Source organism: Scleropages formosus, chromosome 20 (assembly GCF_900964775.1).
Source record: "Scleropages formosus chromosome 20, fSclFor1.1, whole genome shotgun sequence".
Taxonomy (NCBI): domain Eukaryota; kingdom Metazoa; phylum Chordata; class Actinopteri; order Osteoglossiformes; family Osteoglossidae; genus Scleropages; species Scleropages formosus.
Window position 1 is genome coordinate 6207202 of NC_041825.1, and position 22771 is coordinate 6229972.

The 22771-nt window shown below is 43.6% G+C and overlaps 1 protein-coding gene across 2 annotated transcripts in view; it reads right to left on the bottom strand.

Moving 5' to 3' along the window:
• Window positions 1-19949, bottom strand: part of LOC108923896 (BTB/POZ domain-containing protein KCTD5-like) — a 29604-nt gene extending 9655 nt beyond the window's left edge. The window contains exons 1-4 of one of the 2 annotated variants that reach the window (XM_029246792.1): window positions 19634-19949; window positions 6150-6258; window positions 5023-5114; window positions 3362-3457 (exon numbers count right to left, since the gene is read on the bottom strand). In XM_029246792.1, the coding sequence (XP_029102625.1) occupies window positions 3362-3457; window positions 5023-5114; window positions 6150-6258; window positions 19634-19858 (522 nt within the window). In that variant the 5' untranslated portion in view covers window positions 19859-19949. The remainder of the gene's footprint in view (window positions 1-3361; window positions 3458-5022; window positions 5115-6149; window positions 6259-19633) is intronic. The other variant, XM_029246793.1, reaches the window with a different exon arrangement.
• Between the last annotated feature and the right edge of the window lie 2822 nt (window positions 19950-22771).

Genomic DNA, 22771 nt, shown 5'->3' on the forward strand with positions numbered 1-22771 from the left:
AAGCAGGCAGTTGGCTTGGAGAGACATACAGAGACAGAGACACACACACAGAACAATGAAGAGATGACTACAATTAAGATCATCCACAGTTCAAGCTAGATCACACACTAAAAGAATGACCATGATTTCCTGAAGGAAAACTTTAGTAAACTCAAGGGCTTTAATTTAGATCAATTACAAAACCAGAGAAATCACCGTCTCAAAGCATTAGTCACAAACGGCACAAATGATTGATAAATTTGTTCATCTACAATCAAACTGCCAGCTGACATAGTATTTTAATCCTTAGAAAAAGACAGCTGGTAGCATAGTGTTACAGCTGTTGCCTTTGGACGCAAATGTTGCAGGCATGCAGATGAAATCACACGACACCATAAAATGTGGGAAAAAAAAATTTGTAATTGCCTGTAATTTGCTGGACCTCCATTTAAGAGCTCCTGCAAGTAGGAGTTCTAATTTTGGTGAACCTCCATTATTTTATAGAAACTATAATTAACTCAGGGCTGGCATGAGCTTTAACGTAAACAAACTTGTATGCTACCCTCACGTTCATTATTAATTATGGTATAAATCTTCAAAAACAACATGGTAGCTTAATTATATTCAGCACCATATTACACCATCCATCCATCTTCTGTCCTGCTTATCCTATAAGAGTCGCGGCGGCAGCAAGGAGAGCAGAGAGGCCTAGCCGCCCCTGTCCCCCGCAACTTCCTCCAGCTCAACCTGGGGGATCCCCAGCCGTTCCCAGGCCAACTGTGAGATATAATCCCTCCAGCGGGTCTTGGGCCGACCTCGGGGCCTCGTCCCGGTTGGATGGACGGACGAACGGACCATATTACACTCATGCAGACACTGTATATGTTAGTGTAGGAAAAATTATCCCTATATTGAAATGGATATTTGATGGATTGAAGTTTCACCAAAGTCTATTAAGAGTTAGAGAAAGGGTCTTAAATTTATGTACACTAAGACACAAAAATGCTCCTTACATATTATATAGGAGGGTAAATAATTGGTGCACAAAGACAGAAGGTTTTTGACATGTTCAAATGTTTACTATCTAAGCAAAGCCATATTAGGCAGATGCATGAGTACAACATCAGCTAAGGTACCAAAACTACCCCAATGTATAAATGCGTAAATAATTAAAAGGCTCAATATTGTAAGGTGCTTTTGAGAAGAGTGTCAGATAAATTAATAAATGCAACATGTTAAAGATTTTTTTCCCCTTTTTAAATGAACAGTGGTGTGCGACGGGGTCATCACTCCTCGACTGGATGCGTTTCATAGGAGTTTACACACATGCCCAGCTATGCGGGGAACTCAGTGATTGTAGAACAGATACCACAATACTGATGGAATCACAGAAACTAAAATGTGGTTCTAATCTCTGCATGTTTCATAACTCAGTTTCAGCAAATATAGCTGCATTTGTACCATCTTCACATATTTTCCATAACTGTGTTGTAAGGGCATGCATGTGACAACGTATTCAATCGACTGACTGCTGCACACCCATAAGTAACAAGACGTTGACAACATCGACACTTTGTAAGCCATTTAATTAAGCCAAGCCAGGCTTTATTTACACTACTGTAAGGGTGTTCATATTATTCAAGCTGTTTATATTTGGCTGTGGGCACATGAACAAGGCAGCATGATGCTAGCAGCGAGGTGGGACAATGTGCTCAACACTTCTAAACCTTCCAGTGCAACAGGATCCTTACAATGAGACCAGAGCACAAGTCCTACTTCAAAGACCTTCTCTAGGTTGAATCCCTCACTGTCCCCCCCCCCCCTCCCCAACCGTATAAACAGCACAAGTAAAACTACAAGTTTAACAGGTACCTTCAGTCTGTCCCCAGCTCTGGTTCTTGAAAGAACACACTATCAGGATGATTTCAACAACTGTTTATAGTTCATTTCTATTCAGGACTCAAAGGACACCTACTAAAGTAGCCTTAAGTAAAAATGACATCTCACTGAATTTATAAACCTGTTATATGATAGGAGTGTGTATATTTACACAAGCTGTTAGTCATTTTTCACTGTATGGACATTGTGTGAAGGCCACGTGTAAATATTCTAATTATTATACACCATCTTCACTCTACACACTGTCTATGCACTACTACCGCCACCACCAGTTTAACAGCACATATTTCCAGGAGAACCCAAGTTTGGTTGTTGTACTGCAGCAACTGGAGATGTGGTTGGAGCGAGACTTTATGACCAGATGCCTTTTCCGACATGAACCTTCACCATTTTAGCTGGACTTGGGACCAGCATTGATAACCCAGTGGCTGGGGCTAAGGGCAATTGAGCATCACCAATTCACCTGAACAGCACATTTTTGAACTGTGAGAGGAAACCAGAGTACACAAAGGAACGCACAGCAACACAGAGAGAACACAGAAACTGCACAGACTGAGCGGAGATCGAACCCATGTTCTTTCACACTACCTAGGTGTTACAAGACTACTTACTGCACCATATTGTCTACACATACAACAAAGTATCTGTGTATGAAGCAGGACTCTGTTAGAGCCATGAAGTGCACATTGACTCTGGTGGTTCCACTGAGCTAGAGGAGCATGGTTTTGTATACCGAAGATGTAAAGTTCATTTCTCTGAAGTAACAATAGATCTTGGCTAATAGCGATAGGTTCGCTTCTCCAAAGTCACCCAAGAAGATGCAGTATTGTTTACACTTTGAGTCTGGGTGCATACATCTTGTCATTGTCCAGGCTCAGTCATTACCAACAGCATGTCATACTTGGCAAATTTCATTGGGCGTCCTTTAAACCCAACTATCCTTGCCACAGTAGTAAGTTTTAGTCTACATTTTAAGGTAGAGAAACCCTGGGTGAAACTTTAGTAGGTGTTCTTTATACTGAGCCATTAGTGGTAATAGCTACTAAAACTCAAGGTCAGCAGCAGTGAGTTAAGGGGCATTTGGTCACCCTACCACAAGGATTTTTTACATTTTTACCCTCACACCTCACCTCAAAGTGAACTGAATGATTTAATATGGAGGTGGTATAAACAATGAACCAATCAAGACATAGAAGACTATGCAGTCATAAGCAAGTGACAGGCATACATTTAAGTACAAAGTAATTAATGTTATTTAATTATAAACTTTAGGATTATATCCAGTGGGAAAGCAACTGCAATAAGCGTGAGAGGTACCTCATAACTTCCCTCTATCCCCTTTGCAGACCCTACAGGTTAAGAACACCTGCCATAAAAATGGGCATGAAAGAGTTTCATACTTTGACTAATGTACCCTCTAATGAGAAACACTTCTCCAGTTTCCAGTGTGAATAGGCAGGTCTGTTGGGGGGGCGGGGTTTACCTGTTCAAACTTCCACCCATCTGACATGGTGGAGACCATCTGTGTGAGCTCCTCCTCCTGGCACTGCAACACCCTGTAGACATGCTTCACTGGAACCTGTGCGTGGAAGCAAAGTAGTACATCACTGCTGAAGACACCCCACTGAGGACATGGCCCAGGGTTACATAAGGACCCTCTATCATCCACTAAGAGCCCAGTGAGCCAACCCATACCACAACAGAACAGACTGCTTTGCCTACTCTAAGACCTGGAAGAAAATTCCAGGTGAGTGAGTAGTATGGTGAAATTACACAATACACACACATGTACGTGTGTAAGGCTTAGCAACCAGCCTGTGAAAAATGGATCATGCTTGCAAAACTGGCCCCATCTGGCCAGGTCTGCTGAGGATATCACAGCCCTGGACTGTAGCCAATTTGATTAAAAAGGATGGTAACCCCCAGGGCCTCTGTAGAGCCTCCATGGGATTACCCTTGAATAACAGTAGCACTCCATGGGGGGGGATGCCAGATGCTCTTCAGCAAAGTTACTTTGTGACGCTCATCATGATGATCACTCACACTGTTATATTTCGTGATTTAAGAAACTAATATATTTCAAGAAGCCCAGAAAAAGAACCCAACAGGCATTGCTCATGTTGCACTAGCAAATGGTAGAGCCAATCCATTGCAAATTTTAAATGTATCCTCTGCATTTTTGGCATCTTAGTTACTTAAAAGGAAAACAAGCTTGACTGGAACGCAATCTTCTACAGCAGCACATCACAAAATTTGAAATATTTTAAAAAAAAAATATTAAAAAAAAAAGAAAAAAAAAAGTTTCAGCCCTGGTAAAACATGACACACCAACGATGGAGCAAAGACCAGTTAGTGGTTGACTAGGAGCTCATTCCCATCTTTTGCGCAGAGCAGATGAATGCACAGCTCAAGACCTTACAGCAGTGGGAGAACTCCTCAGGCCCCAGGAACCCATACTTCATAGAGTGTCTACAATTTCCACTTTGCTGAGGATTACTAGTGGAGCTGTGAACTATGAGCAACCGTATCAAGTGTCATTGTTTCTGCATCAAGGTTTACGTGCCCAGCTTCCCTCTGTAGCCCAGGCCTCTCTGCAGATGTTCACGTAGGGTTTCACCCGTAACTCGGTAGCTGTTTTTAATCATTTCACATATCACTCAAAATTTGTAATGTCTTTTACCATCTTGGAAACAAGGTGCTATAGTGCTGCTGAAACGGATCTTATTTTTCCCCTAAAAAGCTCTTCCCCAGGGCTGTGCTCTGTGATACGGCAGTCTTAGTCGAAAGGTAAATTAAATGCTAGATGCTTCACAGGTGTACTAAAGGAAATTAAGCCACTGCTGAGTTGAAGTTACATTATTAAGTAAACAAGCCAACACATGTGGTTTGTTGGGGGGGCTGCATTACTGTTGGGACTAGCAAGGTTTGTAGGGGGAAAACCCTGCCGTGGGTAATAATCTTGCCCAGTTTATATTACAAACTATGGCAGCTGAGGCACACTCCACTGTTGCCCCCGGGAGGGGAGGGGAGGGTGGCTGTGTGCAATGCATGCCTTGTTAGAACTCAAAGCCTCGGAGACACCCAGGAGCCTGTCCAGGCAGTCATCTACAGAATAGAACAGACATGTTCACCGGGACAACTCACCTGTGATGTTTTGCAGTCCCTCTCCCTGATCTTCTCTTTGATGAGTTTTATCAGTGATGTGATATTGTAGAATTCGGCTTCTTCTAACACACCTTAAAACACAAACCACCATACATTCTAAAACATAACTAATGAACATGAACACTATGTGCATTGCAACACACTGATGTATATAATATTGTTATACATTGACAGTTGGTGGGAGGGGGGAGATGTTAAATTACACCCATTCAACATTGTCACAGAGGAAACTGACCTTGTTAGGCAAATGGGAAAGGTAATTGTAATGGCAACTATGGTTATTTATGGGGGAAAAAAAAATCTCATCTGTTTCCAGGTGATAAAGGTAATTTAATTGAAATACCAAAATAAAAAGGTATTTTTAGCCATGAAATTAAATGGCAACAATGCAACACTTGTAACAAACTTATACCATGTCTTAATATTACATTTTAATGCATTCATTTGCTATCAATAACCACTAACCCAATGCAGAGTTGCAGTGTCTAATTGTCCAGGAATCAGAGTAAGAGGCAGGGTACCATGAATGGAGACCTGGCCATTATTGTGAACATCCATGAACAAAATTAAGAAGTAATGTACATGAGATCACTGCCTGTGTCTTTCACTTTGCAAAGCACAGACACTGTGCCAAATGTCTGAGCCCTGCTGAAGTACCCTTGATGGATATTAAGCCTGAACTGCACCAGTAAAAATTGCCTTACTTAATGAATGGGGTAATAACTAAGCACCTTAACATGGTAAGAAGCTTTGGAGAAAACTAACTGCTTAATGAATTAATAACAGCGTTTAATGCACCATTTCAGCTTTATTTGCTAAGGGCTGTTAGTGTGATAGAAAGTAGCAGATTTACACAGTTGCTGGTTTCGTTATGGAAGAAAGTTTCTGCTGAGTGAAAGATATATTAGGCAATGAACGAAAAAAACCTGTTGTGGAAATTAAATGACCACATAAACAAGTACAATTACCTTTGTTTCTAATAATAAGCCTGTCCAATGGGGTGGGGGGGTGGTATATATTTTCATAAGCTCTTGCAGCAGCTATTTATTGTATGGGATCCTGTCATGTGATTGCGGAGCATGTAGGAATTCCAGTTTTGACCATACCTTCCTCTGCCAGGTCTTTGTTGAGAACCAACTTGCCATGCCTCAGATAGTTGAGTACTGGGCCAAAGTATGTAGGGTCACGGTCTATTAAATAAGCCCCAGTTTCATCCTGAAAGGAAAGAAGTATTTTAATAGGAAAATCAGTGCAAATGCTGAACCTGAGATTAGACACACTGGAATGATGACGACTGATTTACAATGTACACAGAAGTGACAAATTAAAATCAGAAGCGTTTCCTACACAGTGATCTCTAAACAGTCCAAAATAAGTCGACCAATAGACAGCAGGGAAACCAAAGCCCTTAGAGGCCTGCACCTGATCTCAGTACTAGAAGGGGGGGGGAGTGTTTACACGTAAAGCATGTGCAGTATTCCAGCATGTTTGACTTAATGCTATAGCTTGTGATTAAATCTTCACTATATTTACTGCCATGTTCTATTAAAAAGATATCCTCAGGATACAGATATTAAGATTTACCATCTCCAGCCTTCAACTTGCTCCCGCTATAGAATGACTGGCATTCACTTTACAAAGCAGAAATGTCAGTGGTAACTGTTCTGTCAAAGGAGAACCGAAGCGAAACACAAAAACACGCCTGTGGAAAAATTAAATGCTTCCACCCTTGCGGACTTAATTAAAACTTAATTTTACGGGTGTACGGAGAGGGGGGAAGGTAATCTTATTCCTAACATGTAACTGAAAACAAAGATTTAAGCAAATTACCCCCAAGCTGAAATTAAGAAACTAAATGACATCATAAGCAAAGCCAAAAACAAAGATTCTTCCAAGGCTCCAAGGCAAAAGACTGAAACGTATAAGTGTGAATATACCAAGACAGGAGACCACGGACATTAACAAGCGGTCTGCCACAAACTTCCCGTTTCTTATCCTTCCAAGCATTTTCACATCTTACTGGTAAAACCTCCAGGTAGATAAAAAAAAGACAATTCAATCAAGACAAGGAGGAATGCTGCTAGGTGCACAACTGTACACATTTTACTGTATGAGGCTCTACTGTCCCAGGGGTTTACGCTCCAAATCAGGTCCGGAGCACCATCCACACCGAACATAACGTTTCCACTGTTTTTATATAAGTGCTAATTTAAAAACCACTTCCACAGCTTCAAACAACCAAAGCAAAAGGAACAAATGGAGATAAGCGTTAGAAGCCAAGAGTGGACATTCAACTGGTGACCCATACACAGAAAGTACTGTGTGAGACAAGTCCTACGGTCATTCCTGCTCTTTGGAAGCAGGCGCCTGGACCTGGCGTGGTCCACACTGGGCCTGACGGATGGAACCCAGGCCAGGAGGGAGGAGATTCCACCACATGCGAATATGCCGACAAGGCACAAAGGAGGCAGTGTATGGAGGCTCCAGACGAGATGGTCTGCTCTGGGGGGCACAAAAAGGGAGGGGGCAGAAAACTGAAAAGCTGGGGGTTTACATCTAATCGTGAGTAGTAAACGGACCCCAAAGACACGGCGAACATGTCTGCAAGATTGTGGGTAACTTAAGTTCCGATAAGTCCAGCCAACAGCCTGGTTTGACAGCAGACAAATTGTAGCGTCACACAAAAACTGAAAAAGGTGCCAATATCCACCAGCCAGAGGTTCCCCCCCCAAGACTCACATGACCCAAAAAAAAAAAAAAATCTTGGATATTCAATTAGATGTATTTTTTCAGAAGTACAAACTTGCTTTTATTTTTCTTTTTTTTTTTGTTCTGCAATTTACCCTCTTTTCAAGATGCCTTTATCTTTTAGGTTCAGATTCTGTTTCCATTGGTGACCTGGACTGGTTAAACCATTTGTTCAGTAATGATATGGAAATATAAAATGTGCATCTGTTAAATAAGACCATTATTCGCTTTCATGAAGATCAACCAACCAACCAAGCGGGGTCACGGCGAGCTGGAGCCTAACCCGGCAACACAGGGCGCAAGGCCGAAGGGGGAGGAGACGCACCCAGGACGGGACACCAGTCCGTCGCAGGCATTCCGAGCAGGGCTTGAACCCCAGACCTGCCACACAGCGACCACTGACCAAACCCACCGCACCGCTGCTCCCCACAGATGAACATTGGATCATTGAATTTACATCTATTCATTTAGCTGATGCTTTTCTCCAAATCAAATTACAATACCAAGCTACTTATAGTTATTTACCCATTTATACAGGTAGGTAATTTTTACTAAAGCAATTCAGGGTAAATATCTTTCTCAAGGGTACTACAGCTGGAGGTGGGATCACATTTCAGGAGCCATTCATGCAGATAATTCCAAAGGATGCACAAACTTTCTCTCACAACAGTGAGGTGGGTCAGTTTGTGCATACCACTGGGCGGGTGGTAAATGGAGATCTGTGGAAGTATCGGGCAGCAGATCTAAAAATCCATTAGTTGACCAGCGAGGCGGAAGGTATAAAATACTGGAAGTCGTCCGTTGAATCTGCGGCTGGCAAATCGTGCCAAACAATTCCTGTACAAGTGTCTGCCTTGAGCAATGAGCCCAGCTGTTCTACACCCAACACTGGTACAACAAGGTCACAAAGACACTGCAGTCCCCCCCGCCAATTCTGCAGGCAGAACCTTAAATGAAAACCTGAGGATTAAATATACAAAATTTCCCAGAATTTGAGCAAAACAAGAGACTGGATGTGGAGATGTTGGCTTTGGATTAACAGGGAGAAAATAAGAAGGTCTGACTTTTTTTTTTTTTTTTTTTTTAATATATAAATTTGGAGCCTTTACATACTCTGAGGCACCCTGTCGGGAAGGCCGCTATAAATAATAATAAAAAAAAAACTCAACATTGAAGTAAGTGTGGAAGGAACGGGAGAACAACGAGAAGTTGGGCAAAGCCAAAGGACCTCATGTGGGCGGGATGTTATTGCCCTCACCTGAGGGGGTGGCCACTGACCTTCAGCAGACACTTGACATTTACAAGCTCTGATAATCCCCTGTGCCCTCCTCACGGGGGGCCTTGATGAGATCATCGGGCTGTCTGCAGCCCTCCCATGCTTTGCGGAGGAGGAGAAGACAGCTCGGCTGGAATCAAAGCAAGAAAGTACTACAGAGACCGACTGAGTCACTTGGCTGCTTGGGGGAAATATACCCTGTCATCGAGAGCAAAAACACACACACACACACACACACACACACACACACACACACACACACACACAAAGAGTGGAGACACTCCATCCAACTCTAACATACCAGAGAATTATTAAAGATGATTTATTCCTCACAACACACCCAAAATTTACTTATTATATTCCAACGAGAAGAGTGAAGAGTCTTAATTTTCAGTTACTGTCCATCCAAGTTGAATTGGCATAAAAAGTCAAAGATTGTGTTGGGGGGGGGGGGGGGGGGGTTGGAACTGACAGGAAGCCATGAGAGCACTTTGCTCAGACTACAGAATATCAATTTCAACAATTAGTTTTCCACAGGCTTCCCTTAAAGCCTGGTACATTACCTCTAACAGGAAATATCAGCTCAGCAAAAGTTTCAAAGCAATGCTTGGAATGCATTTCAAGCAGCAACTTAAAAGCTCATTAACGGTACTGCGTATGGAGTGCGCGTTCACCTAAATGCCACGATTACGCGTGAAAACATTTCCTTCGGACACCAGGACCTGCTGCAATTTGACCTGAAGATCCAGGTGAGCTCTCTATAGGAATTCCGAAATGTTGGATGTGACGGGAGGTACCGAATGACCGACGTGGCCCTCAAAAGTGCACAACAAGGACAACCTCCCTCAACAAACTTACACCACTGGTTATGGGTACCCACACCAGATGAAATAAGGAAAAAAAAAAAAAAAAAAAAAATACTACAGTACTGTTCACTATAAAGCTGTCATACCTGACCAACTGCCATTCCCCTGTTGTGTAACTGTCCCCATTTTTATTAAAGTGAGTTGCTGCTGACATAAACCGATGCTCCTTCATCCAAACCCACAACTGCTCTGCTGCACATAGGCAGTGCCATGTCCAAACATCTAAAACATTACATTTACTTAGGTGACACTTTTCTCCAAAGCAACTTAAAATTATTTACCTCTTTACACAGCTGGGTAATTTTACTAGAGTAATTTTAGCATACTACAGCTGGAAGTGGGATTCCATCCTGCGAGATCTGGGTCCAAAGGCAGCAGCTCTAATCACTTCACTTCCACCTGCTCCCATATTAACCACATGTGCACCAGGTTTCTACTGAAACAAACTTTTCCAAGATAGTTTATGCAAGTGCACAGCAGAATATATAATGTTTATAGAGTTGACCCGTGAACAACACAGGTTTGAACTGCGTGGGTCCATTTATACGCGGATTTTTTTCAACGAATATAGTGGAAAAATTTTTGGAGATTGCGAGGTTTGTTTTTTTTTTTTGCCAGATGAACTGTGTAGCCTAGAAATATCGAAAAAAATTAAGGAAAAAGTCATGAATGCATAAAATATATGTAGGTACTAGTCCATCTTATTTACTACTATAATATACACAAATTATTAAAAGTTAAAATTCATCAAAACTTAAACAGACCATACATGGTGCCATTCGCAGTTGAGAGAAATGTAAACAAATGTAAAGATGCAGTATTAAATCAAAATAAAAAAAAGTTACGAGGATTTTGAACTGCGAGGGGCCGAGTTGTTCAAGGGTCAACTGTATTTCATATTTATTTAAGCTGATAGGTTAAAAAGTTACAAGGTTTATACTGGAAATGCAGCCTTTACTAATTTATAGTTCAAAATACCTCTACAATTTGAAAAGGTTAAATTTACAGAAATTTTCCCCAAACTTACTACATTCAGCTGAAATCTCCACCCAACCTTTGCAGAGCATAAACATCCAACACATGTAACAACAGGGGACAGAAAGCCTAAAATTACCAACAAGCAGCTAGTTTTAGACCACTAAAAGCTTTCACATCTAAAGAAGCAGTCAAAGATTTTTTCGTAACTAATCTATTAAGCCGGAAACCACCACTGTGCCGTCTTACCAACTCACCAGAGGCAGTAGGGGCAGATGGGAAGGCAAGGCAAAAGTACCGGAAAGGCGAAAGCACCGTGTTAAATATTTTAGTCACTTCCTACAGCACATCCAGGCATGGGAAAATGCATCAAAACTTCCACTAAATGCAAAAACAACGGCTGCCAAAAAGTCGCTCTCCTGGCCATCAAGAATGGGCTTCGAGTCACTAGAGGGCTGGGCGCTGAAAGTGAAACATCATTTAAAACGTTGATGCCGATGCCCAGCGTGCGGGCCTGAACTTTAAGAGCAGCATCAGCTGTATAAACACGAGGAAGTCAGCATACACACGTGCAGCAAAGGCACAAAGACACACCCATTAACGGGTCTGACTCGGGAAGCTCTTAACTTGAGATCCCTGTAAGAGTCACAGGTTGTTCATTCCCCATCCATCAACGACCACTTCTCTACACAGGTTGAGAGCTCACGCTCCGGTTGTACGTTCAGACGCCAAGCGCATACAAGCTGCACGCGATGAATAATGCAGAGCAACTCAAAGTATTGGTGACTTGAAACAGGGCTATTGATTCCTGGTACAGAGAAATACAATATGGCCTTCAGAAATAAATAAAGGCCGAAAGACAGCAAAAGAAGGGCTAACAGAATATTGACCATAAAACAATGAAATTAAGGTTCTAATCAACTACACACACTTATTGCACTTTAATCTTTACCACTAAACAGAAAATTTACAACATTAGGCTTACACACTAAGGCACAATTAATTTTTCTTTTACTGTATCAATTAATGATACATAGCCTGATTACGGGTGCAACAGTTGGAGGAGGATTCAAACCTTGGTCCTTGGATTGCAAAGCAATTGCTGTAACCACAATTCTCCCTTTAAAAAAAAAAGTGCTAAATAATGTGGATTCAGACAATAAAACAAAAACTGTTCTCTCATATACAAGAAGTTTAAAAAGTTTTTGGAAGACAAACTATTGAGGGTCCACCAGTTGCTCAGGTAGCCCTCTAATGAAAACACTGGAAATTGCTTTATTATCCATTTTTATGTAACGGGTTTGGAAAATGTTCCATCAAGAATGACTTTGCAATAAATGGATAAATATCTTACAAAAAAAAAAAAAAAAAAAAATTAGCCAATGAAAAATGTGACACCGCAAGCAACCCCTGTGGTACCCTCTTGTATACCTCAAAAGGCCCTACAGCGAGTTGTAAGAACAGCTGAAAAGATCATCCGAGTTCCTCTTCCCACCATCGACTCCTCATACAAAAACCGCCGCGTCCGCAAAGCTACCAGCATCGTGGACGACCCCTCTCACGGACTCTTCGACCTGTTGCCATCTGGCAGGAGGTACAGGAGCATCCGCGCCTCCACCAGCGGACTCCGCAACAGTTTCTTCCCCGAGGCAGTCCGATTACTCAACACCCTGCTGCCTCCCAATGCTCACCTGGCACCGTCAAACAATTAACTCAATGCTACACCACCACAACTGCCTACAGCTCGCAGCCATACCCGTGTCCATGTCCCGTCTTGTGCTGTGTTGCACCACGGTCTCCAGAGAAACGACATTTCGTTTCACTGCATAGAGGAATGACAACAAAAACAACTGAATTTGAAAAGTACCCCAGTCAAGAACAATTATCATACAGACACATAATGGAGATCAACATCCTAGTAATGACCACGTAAAAAGTGTAAAATATGTAGTGTGAAAGCAAGCTTTAAAATTCAGACAGTTCCCTAGGCATTTTAATAAATAAATAAAAAAAATTAAAAAAAAACCCACTACTTGTAAGTTTTCAGTCTCACTGTGAAACTGACGACACTGTCCGGCACAAGCAGATCTCAAAAACAACGAACAAATCAAATTAACCACAATTCAAAGTAGCAAAGGGGCCTTAGTGGCATAGTGGCTTGACCCTGGGCTGTGGATTTGAATTCTACGCTGTCCTCACGAGTTTGCATGTTGACCCCATGTTTGCATAGGTTTCCTCCAGGTGCTCCAGTTTCCTCCTGCAGTCCAAAGACATGTGTTGCAGGTGGACCGGTGACTCTAAACAGCCCTGTGTGTGAAAGACAGAGCGAGAGAATGCAATAGTGGCTTCATGTGCAGGTGCCTTGTGACAGCCCGGTGTCCCATCAAAGTTGCTCTCCACATTACACTCCACACCCTCCAGGTTTGGCTGTGGACTCACAACCATGTAAGTGAACAGGAGGTTCCTGAAAATGGATGGATAAAAGAATCCACAAAGTGCACATATAATCATGACCATAACTCAACACATCAGTCTAACACCAGAAATTCCATCCCACGCAGTAAGACAGAAAAATGCATTTCAAAGCTAACGCAAAACAGGTGAGTGTACACCAACCTTTTTTATTAACAATATCATTTACTGCACACCATCTATGCTATTGCAGAACAATATCCAGGCCTACAGAAGAGTCATTTCTAAATAGCTGTCTGGCAAAACAAGGAGGAGATGACTATTTTAAACACATCAACTCTGATCTCAGTATCTGGCTCAAAATAAGACAATGTGTTAAAAGCTTCCCCCAAAAATGTCATTCTTTGACAAGCTGTGTGTCACAAGTGACAACCCCTGAAACAATCTCTATAAATCACCTTGAACAAAGGCATCAGGTACATAAACAATAATAAACAATAACACCACTACTGAACAATACCATTAAAGGTCAAAGTCAAGTGCGTTCAAGGTGAAGCAATTAAAGGCGTCCATTAAATGAAAAAAAGTTCTTGCCAGTTGTCCCATCAACACAAGAATCTCCACTCGCTATGATAAATCAGCTCAACGTGAAAATGTTAATAAACCCACAAAAGCACACATGTGATGCAGGAATCCCCTTATCAATAGCAGGAAGTCTAAACAATGCCCAGCCCCGGCTACAGAACAATGGGACATGGTGCTCAAATGTAAACACAAAACAGCTGCATATTAATAAATATGTTCTGGCAGCAACGTCTCCGTTTCAAAAATGGCACACCTTTGGGTGAGGACATCACCACCCTTTAAACAAAACTGGAAGTGGCAAGAAGTCATAATAGGGTTTTAACTTTGAGGATATGAAATGTGAAAAGTTGTCGTTTTAAATGTTGCAAGATATGTCTTGTGATAATGATAAAAGGTCACGCACTCCATCAGGCAGAGTTCCGGATCATCCCTTGCATCACATTTTCTTCATACATCTCTATGAGGTCACTGTTACTCACAGGCCAGGAAATTTAGGATTATTAACCAAATTCGGGAAATGAACTTCACTACTTCACAGTGACACGCAGAGTCACGGATCACAGACACATGTAAACGTCCACATTGAAACCTACACCGTGGTGAAAACAAGCTCCAGTGAAACAGAACAAAGTCAAACAAACGGAAGTCAGCAGTGTAAAGGTGTACACAACACGATTACATTCACACTACACTTGTTCACTTTCATTCAGAGCGACTTACAGCCTTAAGATGCTTAGGGTTATTGACCCATTTATGCAGCTGTGTAGTTTTACCGGACCAATTTTAGGGTACATACTTTGCTCAAGGGTACTACAGCTGGAGGTGTGGATCAAACCTGCAACTCGCGGGTGGAAAGGCAGCAGCTCTAGCCACTACACTACCAGCTGTTCCTATTAATGTGTATCAAGCAGCACTTTGCCCTTGTCTCCTGCATTGGATGCAATATTTGTATATCTGGATGATGCCTCAATCATGAACCTATAGAAATCTCATACATTTCAGATGAAACCTCTGGACTGCAATAAAACGCAAGAAGTGGGTGAAACGTGGTACTGAAGCTATCATCTCCTACTACCAAACTGGAGTCATACTGAAGAACCCCATGCATTTCAGGTTTCAAACCTTGTGAGGGATGAACATAGAACATTTATAATAAATGGAGTCCAGGTCTCATAATTATCTGTTATTGGCACACACTGGCATGTGCAGCAGCTCCTCCGCTTAACAATGCAGTTATAAATTTTTCAAGACACATTTTCCAGTTCATTTCAAAAGCATTTTATTCACCCTTTACATTTTCTAAAAACGTCTTTGTGTAGCGAAGTGAATTAAACCTCTATTTATGCGGCCCGTCCGGTTCACCGTGACCCTGCTCAGGACAAACGGATATCGAAATTGAATGGATGTATAGAACGCACCGGATATATTAAAAAAAGAATGAAAGCACTGTTTGCTGGCACATGCTTTATTTCAGGTAAGAATGTAATTCCTAGCTAAGTGACATAATTTGGGTGCACTCAAAGCTCCCCTAAATTACACTTAGTATGGTTAAAAATGATTAAATGGCATTATTTCTCATCCTTTCAAAGACCTTATGCATAATCAAAACGACTCAAGTCGTAAAGAGCCATACAAATTAACAGACATTTTGGGTCAGCCTAAATAGGACAAATGTAGGCAGCTTTTATGAAACATAATGAAGAGGAGTTGGTTACGGATTTAAAAAAATACAAAAAAAAAAATCTGAACCTGGACCTATTTAGTAGAGCGATAAGAGCGCATGCAATGAGATGGCCTGATTTGAGCGGGGAAGTGAACGGATCAGAGGACCGACCGCCCGCCCCACGGGGGACCTGTCACCAGAGCTCTGCAGTAAAGGAAAGGAGGGTGCTGGCATCTCCTCTCACATGCACTGACAGGAGGGCAGTGGGAGGTGGTGGCTGGCCCTGAATGTGCATCTTTATCCTGCATTAGGCTGTCAAAAGCAATCTGCCCTCGGGAAGGAACCATCCGAAGACTCTCCACTCCATCCGGGAGCAGCTGCTCACGTCTCCGTAAAGCACAGCCCACAAAAAAAAAAAAAAAGTGCCGATTATTTGGCCATTAGGAGATTACGCTTAACAAGGATTTAGAAAAGAAAAAATAAAATAGATACATTTTTATGTAGGGCAACCCCAGGCGCTGGGATTAAAGGTGTTAGGCCGGAGCAGCCCATGCGGAAAATGAGGGGGCCCTAACGTGGTGGGGGAAAGCCCGTGTGGCTTCTGGTGGATCCGCCACTCGTTCCGATTATGGTAGACGGACAAGCGGCGAGGACTCCCCAATTCTGCACCATGACTCTAACCATGGAGATTCAGAGTAGAAATTTCATACACTTCTGACCCCCCCACTCCGAAGTCCACCCCTTGCCCAGCAAAAACCACGCCAACCCCTGTGTTTGGAAAATAGGGCTTGCATTGTCAGAACCCCTGAGTCAGGGAAGTTGGCTATGTGTCGATGGAAACGTCTCGCACCCCAGCTATGGCCGAAAAAAGAAAGGGGGGGAGGGGGGGCTTGTGTAAAACTGTGGAAACTTTGGAAGCCCTGCCCACTGCAGGCCACGTCGAAACCATGCGCTGATGCTTATGAGCAGATGTGATTTTGCGATGAATAGTTGCACTGTGCAATATTTGGGAAAAGCCAAGTCATTCACATCTCACAACAGGATGAGAGTTCAGTGCAGACTTGACTTAAATAAATCAACAAAAGTTGAGAGCAAGACTAGTTAACAGCGTTATACTCTTCTTAGAGAACATAACAAAAATCACAGCATTTCCTCTAAAGCCAGCCACTTTCCCTATAGTCTGACAGCAGTCCCAACATCCTGCAAGTTCAGATATTTTCCGAAAATCACGTGCTTCTTCCCTTTGATAAGAGAAACAAAGAACAGGGCATGTTAAATAACCAGGGGAAAAACAAGACAATAACTAGCATGCAGAAAATGCTGAAGAATTTTTAAATCAATAACTAGGAGCTTAAAAATTAATAAATTTACCAGTATATTTCCCAGGTGAAATGTTTACTTGCTCAGCACATCCCTTTAAGTAGGACAAACCAAACAGTGTTTAAGATTTTGCATCTCACATTACGTAACAGACACATGCAGCTGGATTTTTACTGGATCACTGCAGGTAAAATATAGCGCAGTCAAAAAGTAAAGCAGGGATCTCGACAAGTCTAAAAGCAACATCAGATGTGGAATCAAACCTACAGGCTAAGGGTTAAGAAAATAAAACATGTACTCCACTTCTCATTTTTCAGGTTTTTTTTTTTTTTTTTTTTTTTAAGGAAATGTACTGTAAGCAGGCCACTGGAATGCCGCATGACCTTGGGCCACTGATGACTACCAGAGACGATGCTGGGGGGGGGGGGGGGGGGGGGGGGTTATGAAGAAAGTTTTGTCTCAAGAGAATTGAATTGAGGAGACTGCAAATTGTGTCAAAAGCCTCCAACTGGACCAAACCAACTGCTCCATCACTGTGGAAACAAAAAGAACCAAAAGAATCAAAAACACTGAATGAGATACATAAAACACGGAACTGTTGCATGGAAAACTGGAAACGTAATCCAAGCCGAGACCCCAGTAACGGCGAGGGGAGAAAAGCTTCTCCACAGTGCACTTTGGCCTCCTAAGACACCATCATAGTATTAAGAGGAAAATCAATGAGTATTCGCATAAGCATCTGTACTTCCTCTAACGTCCGGGATGCCACCGCCTCACATCATTCGTTACTAAGAAATTCTTAGGCGGAGCGCCTTCCAACAGCCAACAATTACAGAACACGGCTGTTAGAGAACAAACGATGGATCAACCACAACATTAAAGGCCCTAATAGAGCCTCTTCCCCCATAGTTGAGGGGGGAAAGGACCCCCCCAAAAAAAAGGTACATATACTAGAGCATTTGAAAAGGACTTCATCTACAGCAAACTCCTACGGAGAATTACACTCAATATTCACTATTTATTTTTAAATTGCACCGCATCTTCTCCTCTAGTTCAAACATCCGTTTAAGCGTTAGCAGGTCACTTTTGTGACATCTGAGGCGACCTTACAGGAAAAGCAACTTGAGACGGTCGCATGAATGTTGCGGAGGAAAAGACGAAAAGGCACATTAAAAGAAAAACGTTGAGCAAACGCTGGAGAGGGAGTAACGGAGCGTTAATGCACTCAGGAACCGCTGCTTGAGGGATGCAGTCAAAGGGTGGACAAAAACACCAACGTGGTTCTTTCGGAAGAATGGAAAGTGCACCATGTTTTTACTGCTCTGCACTTACTACTGGGTCTAGGAGCAGCTACATTTACAATTAATGAGCTAAGATCCATCTGACATCCAGTATGTTTGCGGGATTTGATGGCTTAGTGCCATGTTGAGGGATCCAGATTAGGCAGATGGTGTGCTGCACCACTAAAATATGTGGCTCTACCTGCTGGAAGTGGAGGACTCGTTATTCCACTATGCAGAGATAAAAAGAATGAAATGACGATAAGATGGGAAACACCTTGGAACATCTTCTTAGACATTCAAGGGACAAGCAGGCGGAGGGTTCGAGTTACGAGGAACGACGGGAACCTTAAGGTCCAGACACCGATTCGCCGACCTGCACCGCGTGCGACAGGGAGCGGAACCGTCCGGCAAACGGCGCTCCCCGTCCTGTCACAAAATATTGATTTACATAGCAAAATGCATGATTGAGGATTTCAAATATAGAGGCTGCCAGTACAGCATCTTCCAGCGACTCCTCCTCTTCCTGGATAGAGAAGACGGCAAAGTGACGTGGTTAGAAGATCCAGCGAAATCGCTGAAGCCACACAGATGTAGAAGACACCGCACTGACTAATCCCCAGCGAACACAGTAAGACCTTTACACGCGGGATCCTGTGCCACTTCCACTAACGGCGTCTGTCCGACTTCGGACCGCTGACGGAGCCCCCACAACAAGGTCCCCCCCCCCCACCAGCCCGCAGCTCACTGACCGGCGCAAAACGGCACGAGGCGACCAATAGTCGACGATTAACCGGCGCGAGCCGATTATTCGCCCACTACTAATCGACTGAGCAGCGAATATTTCGAGTATGGGGGGGGGGGGGGTTCAAACAACATGTATGTAACCGAGTGGCTACACGAGTACAGCTGGGAAGAAAGTCAGTGTAAACTAGCGAGTACAAATGAACTCAAAGCGCCACTTTGTGTCGTGCGCGCGTGTGGAGCAGGCAGTTCACCCTCAACGCGCTGCGGTCGGAGCGAAGCGATGTGCTGCTAACATTCCTGTGCTAAAACTACCCAGTGTTCTCGTTATTTCCTCTGTGTGTGTTTCTCTCTCTCTCTCTCTCACACACACACACACACGAGCGCTCACACCTCCACATCGTCACGGTCACGTCACTGGATTCCACATGATTAAAACTACATTTTCAATTTCTGCTCTTCGCGAGAACAAAAAAAAAAAAAACTTGCCCTCCACAACACTTCAAATATTACTAATTATTACTATTCATTATGCTCCCTTCTTATAAATTATTAATATATATACGCCGACCCGCCAACTCGCAGCGTGACAACTTCACACTGACTGACTGAGTGACTGACTCGCGGATTCGTCTTCCACCACGCCGGCCGAGCACCGCGGCTGCGCGCCCGGCTGGACCCTGTCGGTCGGGTCGGTGGGTCCCCGACGGCGGCCCGATACCTTGTCGGAGTCGAGGTCGGGGTCGGCCTGGCACAGGCGGTACAGGAACGACTTGGGGTCCCGGCACAGGGTCTGTCTCGTGGTCAGGAAGTACGTGCCCCCCACGTTCAGGCGGACCCACTTGGACGCCTCGACGCCCACGGCGTGCGCCGGCCTGTCCCCCGACGGATGGACGGAGCACCTCCGGCAGCCGGAGACGCCGAGCTCGGAGCCGCTGTCCGCCATCCTGCTTTCCCCCCCCCCGCCTGGTGCCACAGGAACTGAGCTCGCAGGCAGGAAGTGTGCCGCGTTTTAATACGGCTCTCACTCCTCTAGTGAGCGAGCGAGCGAGCGCGCGGCGCCACTCCTTCCCGCGGCGGCCGGCTGACGGAGGGCGGCGCCATGGAGCGCGCGGGGAGGGGGAAGGGGAAAGGGAGAGGGGGGTGAGTGCCCTTCTCGTCTTCAGCGCAGCCGCAAACAGACATTAATGGTCCTACATTTACATTTACTCATTTAGCAGACTCTTTTCTCCAAAGAGACGTACAACTCATAGAAACAGCTGCATAAAATCTCTATCCGAATAAATCGACGATTCCTGACCACCTTCCTAGTAATACTTTTTTAAAAATATATATAAACTTGAGTAGTACGTGAAGAAGCAGGTTCATTTCGTACAGGCATGATGATCTTAAAGTTACATTTACGTACTTCACCAGAATATATATCGCTGATTCCTAATCACCTTCCTAACAGTTTATTTATTTATTTATTTATTGGGATACATAGAAACATTTACATTGCAAGACCAAGAGTGGCCCTGTACAGGATTGATCCGTGATATGATCAGGAACATTTACACCTTACATGAACTTAAGGGATCATGGGCGAAGTGAGTCCAGAAGAGATGAGTTTTAAGTCCCTTTTTAAATGTGGACAGAGGTTCAGCAGTTCTGAGTGAGAGGGGGAGGTCGTTCCACCACAGCGGATCCAGAACCAAGAACCTTCGTGCTTTTGGAGCTTTTGCGCGTGGGACCACCAAGTGGGCGGTTGTGGAAGAGCGTAGCGGTCTGGTTGGGATGTAGCGGTTGATCAAGTCTTGTAAATAGCTAGGAGCAGTTCTATTGATGCATTTGTAGGCCATAACCAGGGTCTTAAATTTGATCCGGGCAGCTATAGGAACCCAGTGCAGAGAAATGAGTACAGGAGATACATGAGAACGCTTTGGCAAGTCAAACAACTCGGGCAACAGCGTTCTGCATCATCTGAAGAGGTTTGATGGCAGTAGTGGGAAGGCCAGTCAAGAGAGAGTTTCAGTAGTCCAGATGGGATGTAACCATGGCCTGGACAAGTAGTCGGGCAGACTCAGTTGAGAGGTAAGGATGGATCCTGTGGATGTTATGCAGGATGTATGTGCAGGTCCGGGTTGTGGCTTCGAGGTGCTGAGAGAAAGATATACTTGAGTCAATCATCACTCCCAGATTCTTAGCCGAGGAGGTAGGCAAAATGAGCGAGTTGTCTAGTTTGATGAAAAAATTGTAACAGGAAGACAGGCCAGCTGGGAGGTGTAGGATCTCTGTTTTGGAGAGGTTGAGTTGGAGGTGGTGATCAGACATCCATGCAGAGATGTCCAACAGGCAGGCAACGATGTGTGCGGAAATGTCTGATGCTCCAGGTGGAAAGGAGAGGAAGAGCTGGGTATCATCAGCGTAGCAGTGGTATTTGAATCCATGGGAGACGATAACAGGGTCGAGGGAGGAGGTGTAGATCGAGAAGAGCAGAGGACCTAGTATCGAGCCCTGCGGGACACCGGTTGAGAGAGGCAACGGAGAAGAACGGGAGTCCTGCCAGACCACTTGACAGGATCTGTCTGATAGGTACGACTCAAACCATCTTAGTGCCGTTCCTTTGATCCCAAGCTGACTAAGAGAGGAGAGTAGAATCCGGTGGTTGACAATATCAAATGCTGCAGGCAGGTCAAGGAGGATGAGGACCAAGGAGAGTGAGGCGGCTCCAGCCGACTGGAGAGCATCAGACACTGCCAGGAGCGTCGTCTCCGTGGAATGACAACTTTGAATCCAGATTTATATCCATTGAGGAGATGGTTCCAGGTGAGGAATTCAGATAGCTGATCACAGGCCACCCGCTCTAGAGTTTTAGACAGGAAGGAGAGGAAGGAGACTGGTCTGTAGTTTTGGACTGAGTTGGGATCCAGGGAGGGTTTCTTTGCCAGAGGTGAAATGAGGACAGTTGTGAAGGTAGATGGGAAGCAGCCAGAGGAGAGTGATGATCTTAGAGATGAAGGTGGAGAGTTGCGGAAAGATGGTCTACAGGGGTGATGATGGGATCGGATCAAGTGAGCAGGTGGTGGCTCTGTGTGACAGCAGAAGGTCAGAGATTTCAGATTCCGACGGGCTTGAATTCGGAGAGCATGACTTCGCAGGGAGGTTCGGTGCAATCACTGCAAGGAGATGCCGAGATTTTGTCTGAATTTGCGTTGACTTTGTCTCAGAAAAGCAAAGCAAAGTCGTCGTCAGTGAGAGAAGAATGAGGAGGGGCCGGAGGACACGATAGGGATGAAAAGGTGGCAAAGAGTTTGTGTGGTTTTTTTAGTTGCAGACTCTATTTTCGGTCTTCGTTTCCGCATGAGATGGCGAATGAGGATAGTTTTATTATTTTTTAAATCAAATATTCCTTTAGTCATTTGGTTCTCTTCTTCTTCTTCTTCTTCTTATTATTATTATAATATATCAGTACACTCAAAGTATGTCACTGAACTAGGAATTGTTTCAATAAGAATATATGTGCCAGTAAACTGTGCTTTCATTCTCATTATACATTTATTTTATTGCTTTAAATCATCATCATCACCATCAATTATTACTAGCTGTAAGACAACGCCTCTATGCACTAACCTTCCTTTTTCTAATATTAATATCTAATATAAGTGGTGTGGCTCCACACTGCAGGACATCACACTGGCTTCTCATGGAATAATGGAGGTCAATATTCTACTAGGGACCATATCAAATGTGTAAAATGTGCAGTATGAAAGCAAGCTTTGACATTCTGTCAATAATGTTGGGTAAAAAAAAAGTTTCCGGAAATATTTTTAGGAGCAGCTGATCATTCTCACTATAACACCGATAACATTGTCTGGCC